This window comes from Gobio gobio (genome assembly GCF_949357685.1).
Source record: "Gobio gobio genome assembly, chromosome: 18".
NCBI lineage: Eukaryota > Metazoa > Chordata > Actinopteri > Cypriniformes > Gobionidae > Gobio > Gobio gobio.
This window is the reverse complement of record NC_137111.1, coordinates 24,815,879-24,836,243: the sequence shown is the minus strand read 5'-3', so window position 1 is coordinate 24,836,243 and position 20,365 is coordinate 24,815,879. Positions and strand designations below refer to the sequence as shown.

Sequence of the window (20,365 nt, the reverse complement as noted above, 5' to 3'; positions counted from 1 at the left end):
TATGCCATGCCATTCATTTTAAACTCAGTTTAGCTGCTTGTTTAGAAGTGGGCGTTGTGATATACATTTTAACCCTGTCATTTATTTTCATCTATTACACAGATTCTTTAGGCCTATATCGTTTTATTCTATATATTGTAAACTAACTCTCTCTCTCTCTCTCTCTCTCTCTCTCTCTCTCTCTCTCTCTCTCTCCTCTCTCTCTCTCTCTCTCTCTCTCTATATATTTATTTTACATTTCTTTATATGTTTATGTATACATTTTAGGTTTTTCTTTTACATTTCTTCGTGTATTTAATAATTTATGTATTTATTTATAATTAAGATAGATAGGCTCTAAGATAGAGCCGTTAAAAAAAACAGAGTTTCTATATTTATTTATTCAGGTAGATTAAACGATTAATTTTAACTTCTTTGAGGAATATTAGTAAAATGGTCTTGTTGTGTAATGAATAAATTGAAGTATATCTACTGCCCTCTCTCTAACCCTCTTCCCCCTCCCTCGCCCTCTACGTCTTGTTGTTGATTGTAAAGCGCCACAAAAGGCCGCCGCCATAGTTAGTAATGCTGTCATGGCAACCAGGAAACACTTCGGTCTGTGTGCGAAAAGGAGGGAGTGTGGGGTTTTTGACTCTCACACTCAGAGATTTATTATTAGAAATAAACACAAAAAGCAGCACAACTGGAAGTAACAGACCTGATGATCTTGGCTGTGTTTTTTCCTCCAACTGGATAATATAAGTTTCCTTTGTAAGTATTTGTGTGAGTGAGTGGATTTGCATAAGGATGTGAGTGCATCTCTGAGCTGTAAGTGAATCAATTTGTGAGTTTTTGTGCGTGAATAAGCTTTGCATCTGTACTTTTACAGTTTTGTTAGCAAAAGATGGCATATGTAAGTTATCCTACTGAGGGGTTAATCTCTGTTTGTGTTTATTTTACAGGTGTGTGTTAATGTGGCTAGTTTAGGATCATGGCATCCACTGGTGTTAGTCACCTGCCTCCAGTCAAGAGTGTGAAGGTCTACAGAAATGGAGACCCCTTCTTTACAGGTTAGAACAGGTTCTAAAACTGTTTTTTTGTATAATTGCAGTACGCCTCTGTCAAAACACACACACACACACACACACACAAACACACATATATATATATATAAATGGCCTAAAATTAACAGTGACCAAGCACCAAATGCGAGTAAAAATCAATTATATTTATATCACTCATTGCTCTTTACTGAATAACATTTGTAACTTTAACAAGGATTCATTTATATTTCATGGCTGGTAACAAATATGTATGGCCGGTACATTTTCTAAAGTCACCAGCCATTTACAGGTGTGGCACAAAAAAAACGAATGTTATATGTATATGTATAGCTGAAATAAAGTTCGTGTGTCATTTCATAAATGTGTGTATATGGATGTCTTTCTGGATCAGGAAGGAGATTTGTGGTCAACCAAAGGCAAATCTCCTCCATGGATGCATTCCTTAATGATATCACTCTCAGTATCGGAGCTCCCTTGGCTGTTCGAACTCTCTATACGCCACGCTACGGCCACCGGATCACGGACCTCACTGACCTAGAGCAAGGGGCACAGTATGTGGCTGCAGGGTCTGAGCGCTTTAAGAAACTGGAGTAAGTGTGAATTAATGTAGAATGAAAATATTCTGAATTATACTGTCGTTTACTTCGAGGGATCAATTTGGTCTGAACCACATTTAACTACTTCAGCCACATTTATCAATGTATGAATTTTATTACATTTAAAATGATTAAAACTGAAATGAATATGAAAAAATCTAAAATTACATTTATATATATATATATACATATTTAATACATTTACATTTAGGATCATGCATCAATAAACTAGATACCAGATTTATGGTGAAGAAAGCGTAATATTATGATAAATGGCTAAAACATGCATCATATTTGTTTGTCTTTTCTGTATGTGTTTAGTTATCTGAGTGCAGGACTGAAGAAAGGTCCAATGTTCAGAGCTATGGAGCCAACACAGGTACATCAATTCAGTTCTTATTACTGATTTTTTGCTTTTTAAATTTAATTAAGCTATATATCACATTTTTACAGTATTCTAAAGTTGATATATGTTATTACGCATCAAAAATCATATCTGTTTGTCTGTGTACTGGTGTGTTATCTTGTGTTTGTGTTTTTTGTTGCTGTGGATGTTTAGCTGAAGTGTGTCATAAAGAGGAGGAGAGGGATAAAGGGGTGTTATTGTCCCTTCCAACAATAGAAGGCCAGGGGAGACACACTGTTAGTGTTATTAGATCAGAAAGCTTGTTAGGACATGTTTAAGTGCCTGACCCCTTAATGCTGTACACAGAGCTGCTAAAACCAGTGTTAGTAATAGCCTTGAGAGCAGGGACACTGACTCAGCATCAGCATATTTGATTTACATCAATGGAAAATCACTGACTGCACATTATCCTGCTTGTTACACAGCTACTTGCCAAATAAAGAAATGGACATGCAATATTGATTTGCAAACTTGTATAATGTGAGAATTAAAGGGATAGTTCTCCCAAAAATGTACTTACCCTCATGTTGTTCAAAACGGGTATGAGTTTCTTTCTTCTGTTAAACACAAAATAAGATATTTCAAAGAATGTTGTTTACCAGACATTTGATGGTAGCCATTGACTTCCATAGTATTTTTTTTCTGCTCTGGAAGTCAATGGCTACCTTCAACTCTTTGATTGCCAACATTCCTTGAAACATCTTCTTGTGTGTTTAACAGAAGAAAGAAACTCATACAGGTTTGGAACAACACGAGGGTGAGTAAATGATGACATAATTTTCATTTTGGGGTGGAAAATTCCCCTTTAAGAGGATGCAAAGTGATATGAGAGACATGTTGAGAGACCAAATTAGTTTCCTGAGAATTAGTTTACAGTTGAATGGTCATTATACAAAAATATTTGACCTTAGAATGCTGCGATTGACTAATCAGAATCAAGTATTCTCATTGTTATAGACAAAAATAATACATGAAGATTTCAGATGCAAAAAGCCTCTAAAAGCCACTTTGGTCAAAAATGAAATAACGATACTGAGTGAATGCTCTCCGCACATAGTATACGTTCATAAAATACTTTCTCTTCAAACCCACTAAATCCCAGCCTCAGCCCCTTCAGAAGTACTTAGGTAGAAACCTATACATAGAAGCCTGACAAAAAATGCTTATTTTAAAGAAAAACGTCAGACGGCTTTTGCATCTGAAGTATTCACATATAATTTTCAATGAATAATAAATACTCTTTTCACAGAATAAAGCACTTGTCAGACCTAATGTGTCTGCAAAATGGAGGAAGGTCATCACTCTGCCCTGCATCATACAGTGAGAACTCAGACATTTAAATGCTTTGCTTTTTCTCTGTTAATCCAGTTTTCAGAGAAATCCTAACTTATTCTTCATTCTCCCTCTCATATTCAGTGTATTTAGGAACGGGGACATCCTCAGTCCTGCCATGCGTCTGATCATTCCCAGACACATGAAGAAAAATCTAGAGCAGATCCTGAGCCTAATTTCGGAAAAAGCCATGCTTCGCACAGGAGCTGTGCGCAGGTGATCAAAATATACATGCTGTATATTTTATGATGAGCGTATAAAGCAAGTCCTCAGACATGGTGAGGTTGTTTTGATTCCCACAATCATTTCACCTTTGACCTCTTAGGCTCTGCACTCTGGAGGGCTTCACAGTGACCTCCACAGAGGAGCTGGAGTCTGGGCAAAGCTATGTTGCTGTTGGAACTGAGAGATTCAAGAAACTCCCATATGTGGAGATACTGCTAAACAAAGCAACAGGCAGCAGCGCGGATAGGTGATGATGGGGGTGGATAATTAAGATGAACAATACTCTAATTCTTTTGCTCATACACTACTGTTCAAAAGCTTGGGGTTGGTAAGATAATATATATGTATATATATATATATATACACTCACCTAAAGGATTATTAGGAACACCTGTTCAATTTCTCATTAATGCAATTATCTAATCAACCAATCACATGGCAGTTGCTTCAATGCATTTAGGGGTGTGGTCCTGGTCAAGACAATCTCCTGAACTCCAAACTGAATGTCAGAATGGGAAAGAAAGGTGAATTAAGCAATTTTGAGCGTGGCATGGTTGTTGGTGCCAGACGGGCCGGTCTGAGTATTTCACCTTCTGCTCAGTTATTGGGATTTTTACGCACAACCACTTCTAGGGCTTACAAAGAATGGTGTGAAAAGGGAAAAACATTCAGTATGCGGCAGTCCTGTGGGCGAAAATGCCTTATTGATGCTAGAGGTCAGAGGAGAATGGGCCGACTGATTCAAGCTGATAGAAGAGCAACTTTGACTGAAATAACCACTCGTTACAAATGAGGTATGCAGCAAAGCATTTGTGAAGCCACAACACGCACAACCTTGAGGCGGATGGGCTACAACAGCAGAAGACCCAACCGGGTACCACTCATCTCCACTACAAATAGGAAAAAGAGGCTACAATTTGAAGTTGAAGACTGGAAAAATTTTGCCTGCTCTGATGAGTCTCGATTTCTGTTGAGACATTCAGATGGTAGAGTCAGAATTTGGCGTAAACAGAATGAGAACATGGATCCATCATGCCTTGTTACCACTGTGCAGGCTGCTGGTGGTGGTGTAATGGTGTGGGGGATGTTTTATTGGCACACTTTAGGCCCCTTAGTGCCAAGTGGGCATCGTTTAAATGCCACGGCCTACCTGAGCATTGTTTCTGACCATGTCCATCCCTTTATGACCACCATGTACCCATCCTCTGATGGCTACTTCCAGCAGGATAATGCACCATGTCACAAAGCTCCAATCATTTCAAATTGGTTTCTTGAACATGACAATGAGTTCACTATACTAAAATGGCCCCCACGGTCACCAGATCTCAACCCAATAGAGCATCTTTGGGATGTGGTGGAACGGGAGCTTCGTGCCCTGGATGTGCATCCCACAAATCTCCATCAACTGCAAGATGCTAGCCTATCAATATGGGCCAACATTTCTAAAGAATGCTTTCAGCACCTTGTTGAATCAATGCCACGTAGAATTAAGGCAGTTCTGAAGGCGAAAGGGGGTCAAATACTCAGTATTAGTATGGTGTTCCTAATAATCCTTTAGGTGAGTGTATATATATTTTATATTATATGCTCACCAAGACTGCATTTATTTGATCAAAAATTCAGTAAAGTAATATTGTGAATTATTATTACAATTTAAAATATAAAATGTTTTTTCCTGTGCTGGCAACGCTACTCCAGTCTTCAGTGTCACACGATTCTTCCGAAATCTTTCCAGTATGCTGATTTAGTGCTCAGGAAACATTTCTCATTATGAATGTTGAAAACAGCTGTACTGCTTAACATTTTATTAGGATTCTTTGAAATAGAACATTTAAAAGAATAGTATAAATGTTATAAATATCTTTACTGTCACTTTTGATCAATTTAATGCAATCTTGCCGAATAAAAGTATTATTTTCTTTATTATTATTTTTTATTGAGCCCATACTTTTGAATTGTAGTGTAAGTATAACTGAAAGCATGTTAAATAGGATCTGTCTGTCTTCACTGTAGACATTTTGCAGGAGACAGAGGATTACAGAGAAGAACTGAGGTACTATTTACACTTAATATAGAGTTATATAATTATTTATAAAAAATATATATTACAAATCTTTATAAATATATACGATTTTTTCCCTCCAAAGTTTATTTCCAGGTTTAAATTAGATCGATTTTTACTTTTTAATGTGGTCTCAGACTTGTGAACCAACGCTGTATATTTCCGACTAATACATTTTCATAAGACAATTTGGTCTATTGAAGTTCGTTATTGTTCTCTTATGACGATCCGACTCAGAGTAGAAAGATTTTTCCCCAGGACAGCCAAAGTGACTCCACCCTCCTGAATTCACCTGAGGTAAAAACCAAACCAATTTTTTACAGATATTTTTTACTTTGTGTTCCTCTGTTATTCAATGTACTTTTTTAAATCCACAATTCTTTATTTGTGCTTTAAACTAGAGCATCATCATTCAACCGAACCCAAAAGGGCTTCAGATCGTTGACCCACATTATTGAATATATCTCGTGTAAATGGTGTCTGCTTTCAGAGGGAAGGCAGGCGTGTGAAGTCCACAGGAGATGAGGTGGAGCGAGAGAGCGCCCCTCAGCTGGTTAAGAGGAGAGGAAGGAGAGGAGAAAGAGAGGAGAACTCTGTTTTCTACGCCAGACCTGTGAGAGTTCGCAGACACCCACCCACAAACAGACCCCCGCCTAAAGCCACAACAGGTGAATGCTGAACAAATAAAAAAAAAAAATACTTACTAAATAAAACGTAATGTTTATTTACCTGTTGCAGTCACTCTTGTGTGATATTGTTCAATTGTGTCAGATGAGCACAGTGTGTTTAAGGCCTCTGAGAGAAGTATGAGGGAGGAGGTTAGAGGTGCTGAGGAGGTCGCAGAGGATGAAAACACAGCTGTTGAGCTTCCCATTGACCAGGTACACCTCTCCACTTCTTTCGCCCCATCTCATCTCATCTAGTCTTTTCTAAAATTGTTATAATTTCAGAGAGAAGCAGATATTGTGGAGGAAGAAGAGCTTCCTGAAAGAGATCAGTTTGATCCAGCCAGTACAAATCATGTGAGTGTGTGACATGCATATGAAAGTAGAGACAACGCAATCATGAAATAACACTATTTTTTCCAATTAAGAAGCATTCAGGTGAACTACACGGTCCATCAGCTGATCTCTCCAGTGAGAACAGAGAGGAAGAGTTTGTAGTGTCTGAGAGGGAGGCATGGGACGACACGTCAGCTTTGCAGAGAGAAACACAGCAGGGATACAGGTCCAGCAAAGAGTCCCAGCACGATGCAAACAAACATGGCGTTGTAAGACACTCTGCATTGAACATCTTAAAAGTGTTTTCACTTAGGCTTGTGTGGAACTAAATCATCTTAGAGGGATTATTGTGTAGTCACATTAAATGATGCAGTTTTTCTTCAGGTCCGCATAATTCTTTGTTCCTGTTTTAGGAGTCAGACACACGGCATTCCAGATCTTCATCATCATCACTCAGGGTCTCTGAACATTCCCCACGAAGTGAAGAAACACAACAAGAACCGGTCGGTTTAAGAGTTGTAGACAATATATTTAATGCATTTAATATTTAATGTAGTGAAGTGGTGCAATCTCTATTGCTGGTGGTAGCCAATAATACTTAATACATCCCTTTTTATAGTCTAATATCGTTTTACATATAGTGGAAATTTTATGTTGCAACCTTACCAGACATATTTAGCAATTATTAGAATTATGTGTAAACATTAATTATTTAAACACATCGTCTTGCTCTCTCTATGTGTGTATCAGACTTGGGGTTCCCACGAGGAACAGACAGACAGGGATAATGAGCGCCCTCTCCAGGCTGAAGATGATGACACACCTTCCCAATCCACACACATGCTCTGAACATGAAGGTCGCTATGAAATTGACTTTATTTTGGTGAAATTATGGCATTTAAAATAATGTACCCTACAAAGTAACAGTGATCTTAGCATGCAGAGATTAGCTGAAAAATAGGCTATTTTATTTCTTATTTTTAACAAAATATGACCTCTGAATGTAAAAGACATTTCAAATAAAGCTATTTAAACACTGGCCACTTTCATGTTATTAATACAAATCCATATAAACTTCAGTTAATACTACAATATGTAGGCTACAAATATTTTGTATGTTCCGCAATCCACATACACACATACACTAGGCTACAAGTATTTAGTATTTTCCATAATACACTTAAAAGTGACTCTTTCCACAGTTGCAATTAAAGTGCAAAACATTTGGATTTCACCAAACACAGTTCAAGTACAGATTTAAAGTCGTCCATCTTTTTCTCCTGCTAAAAGTTCACAGCATACACAGAAAAAAAAAGCAGCAGATATTGTTTCAGTTTTCAATGAGGTGATTATATTTGACAACATGGCTGGAGCAGATCATTGGTCCAAGCTTTCTCCTCAGTCCTGTGGCATATTTTAGTGGTCACTTGAGTTGCGGAGCCCTGTGCCGTCCGTCTCAGAGACAGAACTCAGGACGCACACAGTCACTCCAGACATGATGAGTAACATTCCCAGCAGAGCTCCTGCATTGAGAGAGACAGTGAGTGAAAGACCTGTGTGGCTGTAGAGAGTGAGTGATGTTATTAAAGCTACTTACTCTTTCCTCCAAACTCTTCTCCGAGCAATTTACCCATTAGCAATGTGTACAGAAATGTTAGTGAATTCACCATGGGCACAGCCAGAAATAAATCTACAAAACAAACAAGACTTAAAATCCAACACTAATGCTGGCTAATATGTGTGTGTACCCAAATCTTGCCATGTAAAGAATTTAAACCTTGATATTTGCAATACAATTTTCCATAGCAGCACAGCACAGTGGTTATGTTTCGGTGGGAACATCAGATTACTAACTTAATACTGCACAGCATATGCTGCCAACAATTAAAATATTAAAAAAGACATTTCACATAGTCATGTTGCATTTAAATTCAGTAACTGGAAACCGGTATCATCTTAGTAATAAAAACTATTATTCTGCATCCAATCCTTTGTGTGGAATTGTCATCTTTTAGCAGTCTGATTCAAAATATAAGTCATGAAACAGTTTAGTACAGGGGTCTCAAACTCAATTTACCTGGCTGGGCCGCATCAAGTATTCCTCAAAAATCTTCTCAATCTTTATTATAAACAGTTCTTCAACATGAATGTTTCTTTTGAATTTGAACTTTCCTTCTGAACATGAATGGTTCTTCATGAAGGCTTCTCTTGCCTACTCTATTTTTTTTTATATATAGCCTATAGAAATTAAATCATTATGTAATTATGAATGATTTTAATTTTATTTAAAATAATAGACTAATTCAAAGCAAGGCCGTACCCAGGTCAAACAGAACAGTGAACGAAATTCTAGGTCTAATTCTAGCTGGGAAATAATCTATATGGGACTATTTGCAAACAATATTTGCATTAATTTGCGTCAAATATATTATTAGTCCCGAGATTCTTCACATGAGTGATTAAATACATAGATTTGCTACAAATATTTGAGTTCCCAGGTGGTTTAGTGAACCCCGCCTACTTTGATTTGATTGGCCATCTGAGCGCTGTTAGACCACATTGGTTTCGACTGTCTGATCGAGACACCCCTCGCTGCAGCCTGTAGCGCGATGAAGTAGCTGGATCAGAGCCAATACGTATGGCAAGCCGTTTTAGCATTTAAATCTTTGTTCTGACTATCTATAAATATATTTAAAGATAGTAACAATTGTATTTTGACTAGTGATAATTATAATTCGACTAGTCAGAATGACAATTAGAGATATCTGCAATTATAATTGCACTGGTAAGAAATCCGATTTGAGATATCTGTAATCTATATTTTGACTAGTCAAAACTCCATTTAAGATATCTGTAATGATGTCATAGATATCTTTAAAAGACGTGTCAGATTTATCCGCAAAGGTAATTAGAGATATCTCTAATTCAGTTTCGACTAGTCACAGTTATATTTTAAGATATCTGAATTGCACTTGCTCCTAGTCGAATCCGCTGTTGCGTGACATGAAACTTTCCTCAGCACTACCCTCCCCGCTTCCCTAGCTAACCGCTAACAACTTTAGTCTGCTTTTGTTTAAACGGTCATCAATATCATAAATCCTGCAATGTTTTTTGTATTTTCAGTAAAAAATATATATATGGACATTTATAACACTAATAGCCTACTTTTTTATATTATATTACTTTTGCATCAAATTACAAATAACAAGTTACCACTGCTGTGAGGGTGTTTCTAATACAGCGTCTATGGGAGTCGTGGTAAAAAATTACAAATTTCTCTCTTTTCACTGCCGTTATCAATCTCACTCTATTTTTTCCCGCTTTTTGAAAGTTGTGAAATCTTTATTGTGGCGTTTTTCTTTTGCTATTTGAGCAAATGGGCACACAAAAACACATTTAATGCATTCTCTCTGAGAAATTAAAATGTGAAAAGAGTAAATTTTATTACCTGAAAACCAGGTCAGGCCATTTTTAGATTTTTTGGCGTGCTCCTCGAAGACAATATGGTTAGAAAAGGCGGGGGCTTAGCAAAGGAATTTCGGAATTAAGTACACAATTAAGATAGGCCTATCTATAAAATAATGTCGACTAGTCAGAATGTTCATTCAAGATTTCACTGAAATTCTTCCTAGTCACAAAGCTGAATGCAGATATCTATAATTCAATTGAAGATATCTTTAAATGTGTTTTGACTGGGACGAATTCCAATTCAAGATATCTCTAATTAAGTTTTGCCTAGTCAAAAATCCAGTTCAAGATATCTACAACTGTAATTTGACTAGTAATAAATTACTTAAAAGATATCTAAACATGTATTTTTGGATATCTTAAAAAACGACAAATTAAATATATCTCCAATTTGATTATGACTAGACAAAACCCAGTTAGAGATATCTCAAATTATAATTTGCACTAGTGGTGATTAAATTAGAGATATCTCTAATTTAATCGCAACTAGTGCAAATATAATTTGAGATATCTCTAATTAGAAATCCCAGTAGAAATGCATTTTTTTACAGATATGTTTAATTACAATTTCTACTAGTCAAAACTCATTTGTATCTAAAAATATTTTCCAATTGAAGTCAATGGAAGAATATGACTAGTCTTAAAAGTAGTGTAGATATCTGTCATGTATATTACGACTAGTCAAATTAACATTGTAGATATCTTCAATGTATATTATGACTAGTCACAATCACATTGTAGATTTTAATTGCAATTACGACGAGTCAAAATTGCAGAAGAGATATCTGGAACTGGAATTATGACTAGTCAAAACTGATTTATGACTAGTACGGGAAGGAGTATTTAATGCTAAACCGGCTTGCCATATACGTACTGGATGGTGGTGTTTTGGCGACGTCACAGCCGTGTGCGCAGTACCCATCTCAGTTATGTGTATGCGTTGGTCTTAAGTGGCATGTACCATAGATATCCATAATAAAGGCTATGTCTTACGGCGGAGTCTCTAACGTCATCACCGGCGGCCATCTTGTCACAGGCAGGGCTCTGTGGTACGGTACCCATAGACAGTAAAAGAAATCGACACAGCGACCCCATAGACTTCACGGAGAAAAATTGAGGTCAGGTACAAGCACTCACTTCCTGATGGCTGAGCGTACTGCGGAGCCTCAGACTGAGCTTGACGACATAGATGTGATGTGAGCAACCTGTCTGAAGGCATTTCTCAATGACAAGGAATGAGCCGGCTCATTTGCATTTAAAGGAGACACAGAAAACAGCTCATTTTTCTCAAACCCAAAAATTGGCATTTTCAAAATAGTATATTAAATGATCTGTTAGGAATAGTGATCTGAAACTTCACAGACACACTCTGGGGACACCTGAGACTTATATTACATCTTGTTAAAAGGGGCATAATAGGTGCCCTTTAAAGCCAGACAATATGTATTTTTTACAGAGATCAGTTATCACGATTAAAAGATCTGGGATCTGTCAAATCATCTTAGATGTATTAAGCGAGGTACGAAGAACGGGCCCCTGGAGAGAAACAGATATTGCTTATATTATATGCTTCATGAATAACAATCAGAGAGCTTTTGTGAAACATTTAATTTGTGCCAATTAAAAAAAAAAAACTGGGATGACCTTTATGTTTGGAGTATGTAATACCTGACTTTGATTTTAAAACTATAACATATTTGTCTTTTTCTTTTAATTATGATGGTGAATTTTTGGTTAACAATATTGTAACAATATTAAACCCTCCCACTTTTTTACTTTTCCTTAAATATTTAATGATCTTCTTTAAATCTCTAAGACTCGTGTGCAACAATAAAGCCCTTAAATTATGTAATCTTCTGAAGGTATTTTTTGAGGATAACCCCCTTGTGTAATGTTTATTATGCGTATAATTTTATGTGTATAAAGTTTATGTTGTTTATTTATTCTGTTTGCTGCTATTTGGACTTCTTGGAATTGTATTAAGCTTTGCCTTTTTGAGGTTTGTTTTGGTACCTTGTAGGCCTATGTGTGTGTGTGTCAAGCAATACAAATCTCTATCAGGGCGTTTTAGGGAACACATTTATTTAGTTAGACATGGTTGTTGATGACATTGCTAATATCTTTGAAATATTCGGCAAAAAAATATGACAGTACAGCCATTTCTGTTTTTCCACAAGCAGACTAGCGCTTCCTTTGATACCCAGTTTCTCCTTGCTGTGGATATTTTTTTTAATGAACATTTATGGCATAATTCAACAATCATAGTGTTGACACAGAATATAGGAAAACAACCACACACAAAAAACAAGAAGGGGGTGGGGAATAAAAAGACATTTGGTCTGAACTCCCAGGTCACTATAACCTCTGGTTTGCTTTATTTAATGTGATAAGATCATACATATATCCATATCCTAATTAGAATACAGATTTTGTCAGAATAATCATAGGCCGTCTTCAAAGACTTAACAGTGGTTTTGGAATTATCCGTCCAACAGAATAATTACTTGAAACACAGTCTGACATAATTTATTCACTGAAATTAGACAGACAAGTAAATTGTGCTAAAGTTCACTTTATTTAGCATCACAGAGCAGCGTTGGATGTAACTAGTTACTAAGTAATTAGTTAATGTAATTTAATTACTTTTCCCTTGAAAAAGTAAAGTAAGGGATTACTCTTATTTTTGTGTAATTTGCAGTCACTTCACAAAATTGAACTGAATTCTGTGTATAGACTGTAGAACAATAAAGTCTAACTTCAAACTCTAAAGTTAAAGTTAAAGTCTAACTTTAAAATGCATGTTTTTATGTTAATAAGAATAATTGATGTAGTTTTATATTATGTATTTGAATTAATTAAAAGAGCCATTTCATGTCTATCATTGAATCGCTTAACTCAAGGAGGTTGATATAGGATTTGGAAAGTAATTAGTATTAAGTAATTAAATACTTTTTGGAGAGGGTAATTTGTACAGTAATCTAATTACACTTTTGGAGATGTAATTAGTAACTAGTAATTCATTACTGTTTCAGAGTAACTTAACCAATTGCTGCAGAACTCATTATACATAAATTATAAAGAAATAAATAAAGTAACAATAAATAACATCTCATGGGCGGTAATTACTACTGCTGTATTCTATAGAGCTTTATGTTTGAAAAACAAAACTGATTTAATTTGAATGAGCAGCTACTGAGGTTAAAAGAATAAATAACAACAGATATGCTGTAACCACTGTGCTTTGTTTGATAAAATTGAAAAGTAATCATTAAATATGTAAACAATTAAGAGAAAATAAAAATGGCAAGCAGTGGTAATAATTGCAGGGTATAGCTCAATGAAGCAACCTGTTGAAAGGTTTATAGCTACCCTGAACCCTGTTACAGCTTAAAGACCCAAATATTACTTTTTATGAGTTGTAAAGGACCTTCTGGCATTTATCATTACTCCTCTCATCATGTAAACAGTAATAAACCCTCCTAAAATGACGCATACAACTGAAAGAACTATGATTTGGACAGTGACAGTGCCTCCACCTCCATCTCCTGGAACTATAAAAACAGACACATCTGTTAGACATATACAGTATGTATCAACCCAACATTCATTTTAGATTAATTTGGTTGTTTGGTTTATAGTAAATCTATACAGGTAAAGATTCAGATTCATTCAGACACACAAACACACATTTGTTTCCCTATCCACCTTATTTGTAACGTAAGGGTGCATTTGTAAATTAAATGTGTCTGGCTTCATCTCATCTCATCCACTTCCAGTTTAGCTGTGCTCGTTATGCTGCTTTATATTTTAATGTTTTGTCATAATCAACAATGGTTTGTGGAACACATAGTTTTCCCATTCACTGCATTTTGTTCTTCTAGTTATTTACCTATAGCTAATCTGAATCTAATGAATCAGTAGTCTCACATCTTCACAGAAAATAGCTTACTTGGTGTTGTAAAATAAAGTGGACACTAGTGAGGAAATCTTGACTTCCATTGCTTTTATATCAGGTTAATGATATTTTGTATGACCTAACTCAACTCCTACGCCAAACTTTTTCGCCCAACGATTTTTCAGTAGTACTGCACACCATGAGTTGTTTGCTTTTGGGATCCCAGAGCGAAAGAAGGTCTTTACCATAGCTGAAGGTCACAGGTCTCTGAAGGTTCTGGTTCAGGAGGTGGTTCTTCAGTGTAAATGTGACATTAACCGCTGACTTCTGGGCCTCATAGCTGCTCTTAACTAAATAGAGCCCATCTTCTGTCTGGTCGTGGAGCTCCAGGTGATGGTTAAGGCTCTGGCCATGTTCATCCAGCCAGATCACCTCAGGTTTGGGGAATCCCTCCGTCTCAAACTGCACCGTCACTGTGGTAGAGTTCGCATGGATGCTCAACCTGGGCTCAGAGTAAAAGGCTAAGGAACACACACACACACACACACACACACACACACACACACACACACACACACACACACACACACACAAAGATTGACTGTTCAAAGATCAGAGCTCAGCTGTTTTCAGATGTCGTGTGTAAGAGCAGATTGATTTGAAGGTTTCACGACTTCAAATTCTACATACCTCCATAGTCAAGTTTTATTTTGGCATTTCCTGACCCTTTTATGTTGTTCACCTTACATAGGTACCAACCCACATCCTTTAGTCCAACTCCATCTATCCTCAGAGAGGCATTTCCTTTGCCAAGCTCTGAAATATAAAGCGAGGTCCGTTTGTGGTATTCTGGACTTTGATGGTCAAGCTGGTCCTGTTCATGAGAGAAGCTGTGCACAACCCGTAAGTCCTCCTGCCGGTGCCACACAATAGAGAGCCTAGAGAGGTCAGGGTACGGCGTGAAATGACAGCTCAGTACAGCTGGATGACCCCTGACTGCAATCAAGTGATCATTTGGTACACTAACTATAAAAGCTGTAAGTAGAACACATTTAGATTTAAAGCTTAACCTAAGAGATATTTGCATGTGTAATATTCATACATACATTGCTGTACTGTACATACAATATTATGGATACTTTAGAGGAATACACTTTGAATACATTACCTGCACTGCTAGCTAAAATGCACACTAGAAGTTGGAGCATTTTCTTAAACTCAGTAAGAACTTGAGACATTCTTCTGAAAAAAAGAGAAAATGTAGGCTACTAGAAGCTTAGTACCCACTAACAAAACATTGTTAAGAGTAGATTGCCAAAATATTGCTACAGGTGCAATTAGTTGCAAAACTGTAATGATCCTTTACTTACTCTGTTACTAAAACTGTTACATAAGACTTCCTGTAACTCAAACTGGTTTTCAAGCAACGTCATGTGTTTGTTTCACAAAGAACATTGGCTATACATTTTGGTTAAATGTTTGCATTATTTGCAAGATTGCAATTGTATTCAGTTTCCCCCCCCTCTGATTTAGTATTTACGCAGTCATCATGCTTTGGAATGTTAAATTATAACAGAAAAAAAGATTAAAAAATACATATAAATAAGTTCAATACAATAGTCAAAAACACTCAACCATCATTTAATTTGATTTGATTGTCTATTCTGCCTCCACAGCCACACACCCCTAATGGGACATTTTGTCAACTTATTTTTAAGTGACAAACTAGAGTTATGAAATACATGTATACTAATAATACGTGGGCTAAAAGCTTACAGAACCCAATAAACATAACATTTAGCCTTACCATCTCTGAAACACAGAACTCTGTATATGGAGGATAACATTAGATGTCACATACGTTTGTTAACATTTGACATTCTGAAGTGAAAGTATAAACAATGCCTAAGGTGTGGATCATTTTACGTGGCCGGAAGTCCCACACCCTATGCATTGTTTATACTTTCACTTCAGCAAACTCTCTTTAGCCCCGGTCAGAACCATAGAAAACACTTAAAGTGGGCCAATTTAGTCCCAAGCAGTATTGGAAAAAGTACACTTACAAGTATACTGCTAGTATATTAGTATACTTACTACATAAAGTATATTTAAAATACTTGAACATTACTTAAAGGTGCAGTGTGTGCATTTTAGCGGCATCTAGCGGTGAGGTTTTGAATTGCAATCTATTGCTGCGTCCCAATTCGCATACTATCCGTACTAAATAGTATTCGAAAAAGTTGAAAAGAGTATTCCAAAGATTCCCGGATGGTCTACTATTTCCGGTCATAATTCGAAGTGCAGATCGATGCGCACTCTAACCATAGACAGTAAAAGAAATTGACACAGTGACCCCATAGACTTCACGGAGAAAAATTTAAGTCATGTAGAAGCACTCACTTCCTGATGGCTGAGCGTACTGCGCAGCCTCAGACTGAGCTTGACGACGTAGATGTGACGTGAGCAACATGTCTGACCGTTGTAAGTCTTAGTAGTTGTGCAAAGTGAAATCTGAATCACGTTGTTGAAATATTTTGTCCCGTTGCTTTTGGCTCTCTATGGGCTTCTCCTCATGCTTCTCCCTTGACTTTATGCCTCCACGTAACCCCGATTGCCTCATAGACAGTAAAAGATTGCCTGCAAGCTTCTCCTTGGGTCTATACAGTAATTTCTCTACTATGCGCCGGTTGTTGCGTGGTTATGACGCAATCGTTAGCCTATTTTTACAAAAACGGCTTCTACGGGTCGATAGTGTAAGATACAAGGTAATGGAGCCTTTTATACATTGTCTCGTTTCTTAAGAAATAAACAATGGTCAAATGGAGTCTTTAAACGCCTCAGATGTAAAGTTATTCACTGTCAAAGTGACGCCAAAATGAATGGGAGTCAATGGGATGCTAACAGCAGGTGATGGCTTGGTTAGCAATGGCCGCCCCTATGGAAGGTACGCTTTCTGGGTCTAGGACTACCACCTTGACTCTAACGGCTGATATTGCACACAACCCATTGCGAGATGGACGAGGATTCGATTAGAACTACAAATGTGGATAAAAAGTGTTAAAAAACTACAAACATGACGGTACTCTTCTGCTACACACTCAAAAGTATGTACTTTTTCTTCACAAAAAGAGTACATACTTTTAGGACGTAGTATAAGTAGGCGAATTGGGACACAGTATAGGATTGCAATCGGCCGCAGCTCACCCCTCCAAAGAGAAGCTACCGTAGCCGACACAGGACAAATATCATTGTCGGAGAGAGCAGAGAGTGACTAGCGCCCTGTAGAGAAATTTGTCCTTTTAAGGGCTACTGAAACATGATGGTGCAAAATGTCAATTTCACTGTAAGGGGACTCGCGGTGTATGTAGATCGAAATGGCTCATTCTAAGGTAATAAAAACATAGCGGTACATTATGTAGCTAAGGTCTTCATACACCACTGAAAACATAGTTCTGTATATTATATTGCAACGCTGTCAATGGATCATCATAAATACTACACACTGCACCTTTAAGTATACTTAATAAAATTAACTTATTTATAACACTTATTTTTCTTAAGGGTTAAGAGTGCCGAGTAAGGCAAAATATAGCCGTGTAAACATTTTAGTCCATTATAGACCTTAAAAACAAACATTGAAAAAGTAACTGCTTGAAAACTAATAGTGAAAAGAATCTTGTATGACTGTAATAGCCTAATAATAATTTATTTGCAATATTAATGTTTGCAAGATTCATAATAATTATAGCCTACATGTCAAAACCTTTGATTATAAATAAGCTTTTCTTACCAGCACCAATGATCCACACACAACATCTTTGAGGTGAGGCTACACCTTAAGTTCTTTTGTAGAAAAGTTTTATTGGTTGATAGGTTGCTGATGTTATCGTAGGGGCAGTCTGGATTCTTAAAGATGCTGCCAAATATTTACTAAGACCATAACGACCCAATCGGTCCAGATTTAGCTGTCACTATATTCAAATCACTATCAAATATGAACTCTGTGCTCTACAGTGAACAGTAGCTGGGGGAACAAAAATAGCATTTAAAATAATGTACCCTGCAAAGTAACAGTGATCTAAGCATAAGTTAATTCTCTGAAAATCCCTGCTTTTTTACAGTTCTTCTGTTAGACAAAATATGACCTCAGAATGCAAAAGACATTTAAAATAAAGGTAATAACGATATTTAAACACTGGTCACTTTCACATTATTAATACAAATCCATATACACTTCAGTTAATAATACAATATGTAGGCTACAAGTATTTAGTATTTTCCATAATACACTTAAAAGTGACTCTTTCCACAGTTGCAATTAAAGTGCAAAACATTTGGATTTCACCAAACACAGTTCAAGTACAGATTTGAGGTCAAACATCTGTTTCTCCTGCTAAAAGTTCACAGCATACACAGAAAAAGAAGCAGCACAGATGTTGTCGTGCCAGTTTTCAAAGAGGTTTGCCAACATGGCTGGAGCAGATCATTGGTCCAAGCTTTCTCCTCAGTCCTGTGGCATGTTTTAGTGGTCACTTGAGTTGCGGAGCCCTGTGCCGTCCGTCTCAGAGACAGAACTCAGGACGCACACAGTCACTCCAGACATGATGAGTAACATTCCCAGCAGAGCTCCTGCATTGAGAGAGACAGTGAGTGAAAGACCTGTGTGGCTGTAGAGAGTGAGTGATGTTATTAAAGCTACTTACTCTTTCCTCCAAACTCTTCTCCGAGCAATTTACCCATTAGCAATGTGAACAGAAATGTGAGGGAATTCACCATGGGCACAGCTAGGGATAGATCTACAAAACAAACAATACCTATCTCAATATTATAATTTACTCTCATCATGATTAAGAGATAAGAAATAGTAAGTGTAGTATACCATTCTGAACATAAGTAGTCAATACCTAGAAATTTCTTACCTGTAGAAGCGAGAGTGAAATAGAACACTACTGATCCACTTTGGTTTAACAAGAATGGCACCAGATACTATACAAAAATAAATAATATAGAAAATTATAGAAAATATACAGAAATTATCCAATTATAAGCACCCAATCTTGGTCCACACTATATGCATAAAATAATCACACACATTGAGATTAAGAAAAAGGAATTTGATCTCAGTCAAAAACTGGAGGAGTTTGTTGTCCCTCTGAACCCCTTCAATGCCTTCTGTGCCTTTTTTCAGGAACGGGTTTGTTCCTCCCCACAAGATCGCGACCAACAACAGACAAAGCACTTCACCTGGAGAGAACGTTTATGAGATAAGTTAAACGTACAATTCAACACGTAAATATATTTATTTTAAAACAAGACGCAACATAGCGATTCCATATGCAGACACACTTGTGGAAGACACAACTGCTGAACTCGGAACCGCATACTGCCATAGAAATATATGGTAAACGTAGTACGAGCAGTATACTAGTATGGTTCCGAATTCAGCTAATCTAAACCTTTGTAAAACAACAACATACATGACAGTCTTACCTGCTGACACCATTATACTCCTCTCTAAGTAAAGGAAACTACATCTACGCATGCGCACATTGTCGCTGTCACAAAACCTTTAAAATAAAAGACCTTGGTTGACATTACATTTCATTCAAACCCACTGTGCAGGTCTTCTGTGGTTAGGAATCACGTAAAAAACGGTTTAATATACCATGATTATATAGCTACTATGACTTAATAGATATGATTGTAATAATACTTTTATGGTTTCCTAAGAAAATAAATAGCAGCCGACTGAGAAATTAAAATCGTCAATCGTATTCTAATCGTAGGTTACACGTGACTTTACACGATTCGACTGATTTGGATGTTGCGTATGGTGACAGGACAGCGCACGGCTTTAAAGCAAAGAATGGAAATGTTTACTTAATCGTTGGAAGCAAAAATCAAAAACGGAACTAAAACACAGCACTAAATAATTATTGAGAGCATAGCACCCAACGTGTGTGTTTAAATTCACCCTCAAATATAGTTCCTATAATTAGTTCCTGCAGGCTATTTGAGAGACAGAGTTACAGAGTTAATATTGTATATGAACCCGGGAGCTAGCTACTTTTATTGTGCTGGGGAAATAAGATAAGCAAGTTTGACGTGTTATTGGGTTAATATATTATGATGGTTTCATCTCATTGCAGTTTTAAGATGCAGTTTGATATTAGCTTTTATTGGTGGAATTATTTAACCAGAATACACAGCTAGGCCAATAATGCACATCTGTTAACAAAAGCCTATTTCATGTTGATTTTTACAGGTCCGTCGCACGTTGTTGACTAGATGAGAAATATTGAGATTCGCTGTCATGAAAATATATGCCACCACCATG

The 20,365-nt window shown here is 36.8% G+C and overlaps 3 protein-coding genes across 7 annotated transcripts; 1 reads left to right on the top strand and 2 right to left on the bottom strand.

Moving 5' to 3' along the window:
• The first annotated feature begins 650 nt into the window (after positions 1-650).
• Positions 651-7,704, top strand: dcdc2b (doublecortin domain containing 2B). 4 transcript variants are annotated; one of them, XM_079842227.1, is made up of 15 exons: positions 651-750; positions 942-1,049; positions 1,435-1,633; positions 1,961-2,018; positions 3,295-3,365; positions 3,462-3,593; positions 3,703-3,849; positions 5,616-5,655; positions 5,923-5,961; positions 6,155-6,332; positions 6,436-6,545; positions 6,615-6,686; positions 6,761-6,934; positions 7,079-7,168; positions 7,416-7,704. In XM_079842227.1, exons 2-15 carry the CDS (start codon positions 971-973, stop codon positions 7,512-7,514), a joined length of 1,488 nt encoding a protein of 495 aa, XP_079698353.1. In that variant the 5' UTR covers positions 651-750; positions 942-970; the 3' UTR covers positions 7,515-7,704. The 4 variants fall into 4 exon arrangements, with proteins under 4 accessions (XP_079698353.1, XP_079698351.1, XP_079698354.1 ...); XM_079842225.1 differs by having other exon boundaries at positions 6,758-6,934; XM_079842228.1 differs by having other exon boundaries at positions 679-807.
• Positions 7,705-12,196: 4,492 nt separating this feature from the next.
• Positions 12,197-15,962, bottom strand: LOC307142481 (CD276 antigen-like). Of its 2 annotated transcripts, none has more exons than XM_079843399.1 (5): positions 15,836-15,962; positions 15,197-15,270; positions 14,719-15,063; positions 14,274-14,549; positions 12,197-13,684 (listed from the first exon to the last, which is right to left on the bottom strand). In XM_079843399.1, exons 2-5 carry the CDS (start codon positions 15,264-15,266, stop codon positions 13,536-13,538), a joined length of 840 nt encoding a protein of 279 aa, XP_079699525.1. In that variant the 5' UTR covers positions 15,267-15,270; positions 15,836-15,962; the 3' UTR covers positions 12,197-13,535. The 2 variants fall into 2 exon arrangements, with proteins under 2 accessions (XP_079699525.1, XP_079699526.1); XM_079843400.1 differs by having other exon boundaries at positions 12,210-13,684; positions 15,197-15,267; positions 15,836-15,911.
• On the bottom strand, positions 15,836-19,774 carry tmem234 (transmembrane protein 234). The gene is made up of 5 exons (XM_079843401.1): positions 19,519-19,774; positions 19,121-19,272; positions 18,948-19,014; positions 18,732-18,824; positions 15,836-18,657 (listed from the first exon to the last, which is right to left on the bottom strand). Exons 1-5 carry the CDS (start codon positions 19,568-19,570, stop codon positions 18,551-18,553), a joined length of 471 nt encoding a protein of 156 aa, XP_079699527.1. The 5' UTR covers positions 19,571-19,774; the 3' UTR covers positions 15,836-18,550.
• Between the last annotated feature and the right edge of the window lie 591 nt (positions 19,775-20,365).

What these genes read in the sequence shown, in the direction of transcription:
- dcdc2b (XM_079842225.1), top strand. Translation starts at nt 971, where the DNA reads ATGGCATCCACTGGTGTTAGTCACCTGCCTCCAGTCAAGAGTGTGAAG. An exon ending in GAGCTATGGAGCCAACACAG is followed by an intron (nt 2,019 to 3,294) that starts GTACATCAATTC and finishes CTCTTTTCACAG; the next exon opens with AATAAAGCACTTGTCAGACC. An exon ending in CCCTCCTGAATTCACCTGAG is followed by an intron (nt 5,962 to 6,154) that starts GTAAAAACCAAA and finishes GTCTGCTTTCAG; the next exon opens with AGGGAAGGCAGGCGTGTGAA.
- LOC307142481 (XM_079843399.1), bottom strand. Translation starts at nt 15,266, where the DNA reads ATGTCTCAAGTTCTTACTGAGTTTAAGAAAATGCTCCAACTTCTAGTG. An exon ending in CATTTTAGCTAGCAGTGCAG is followed by an intron (nt 15,064 to 15,196) that starts GTAATGTATTCA and finishes TTCTACTTACAG; the next exon opens with CTTTTATAGTTAGTGTACCA. An exon ending in AATAAAACTTGACTATGGAG is followed by an intron (nt 14,550 to 14,718) that starts GTATGTAGAATT and finishes TGTGTTCCTTAG; the next exon opens with CCTTTTACTCTGAGCCCAGG.
- tmem234 (XM_079843401.1), bottom strand. Translation starts at nt 19,570, where the DNA reads ATGCGTAGATGTAGTTTCCTTTACTTAGAGAGGAGTATAATGGTGTCA. An exon ending in GAGTATAATGGTGTCAGCAG is followed by an intron (nt 19,273 to 19,518) that starts GTAAGACTGTCA and finishes CGTTCTCTCCAG; the next exon opens with GTGAAGTGCTTTGTCTGTTG. An exon ending in AGAAGAGTTTGGAGGAAAGA is followed by an intron (nt 18,658 to 18,731) that starts GTAAGTAGCTTT and finishes CTCTCAATGCAG; the next exon opens with GAGCTCTGCTGGGAATGTTA.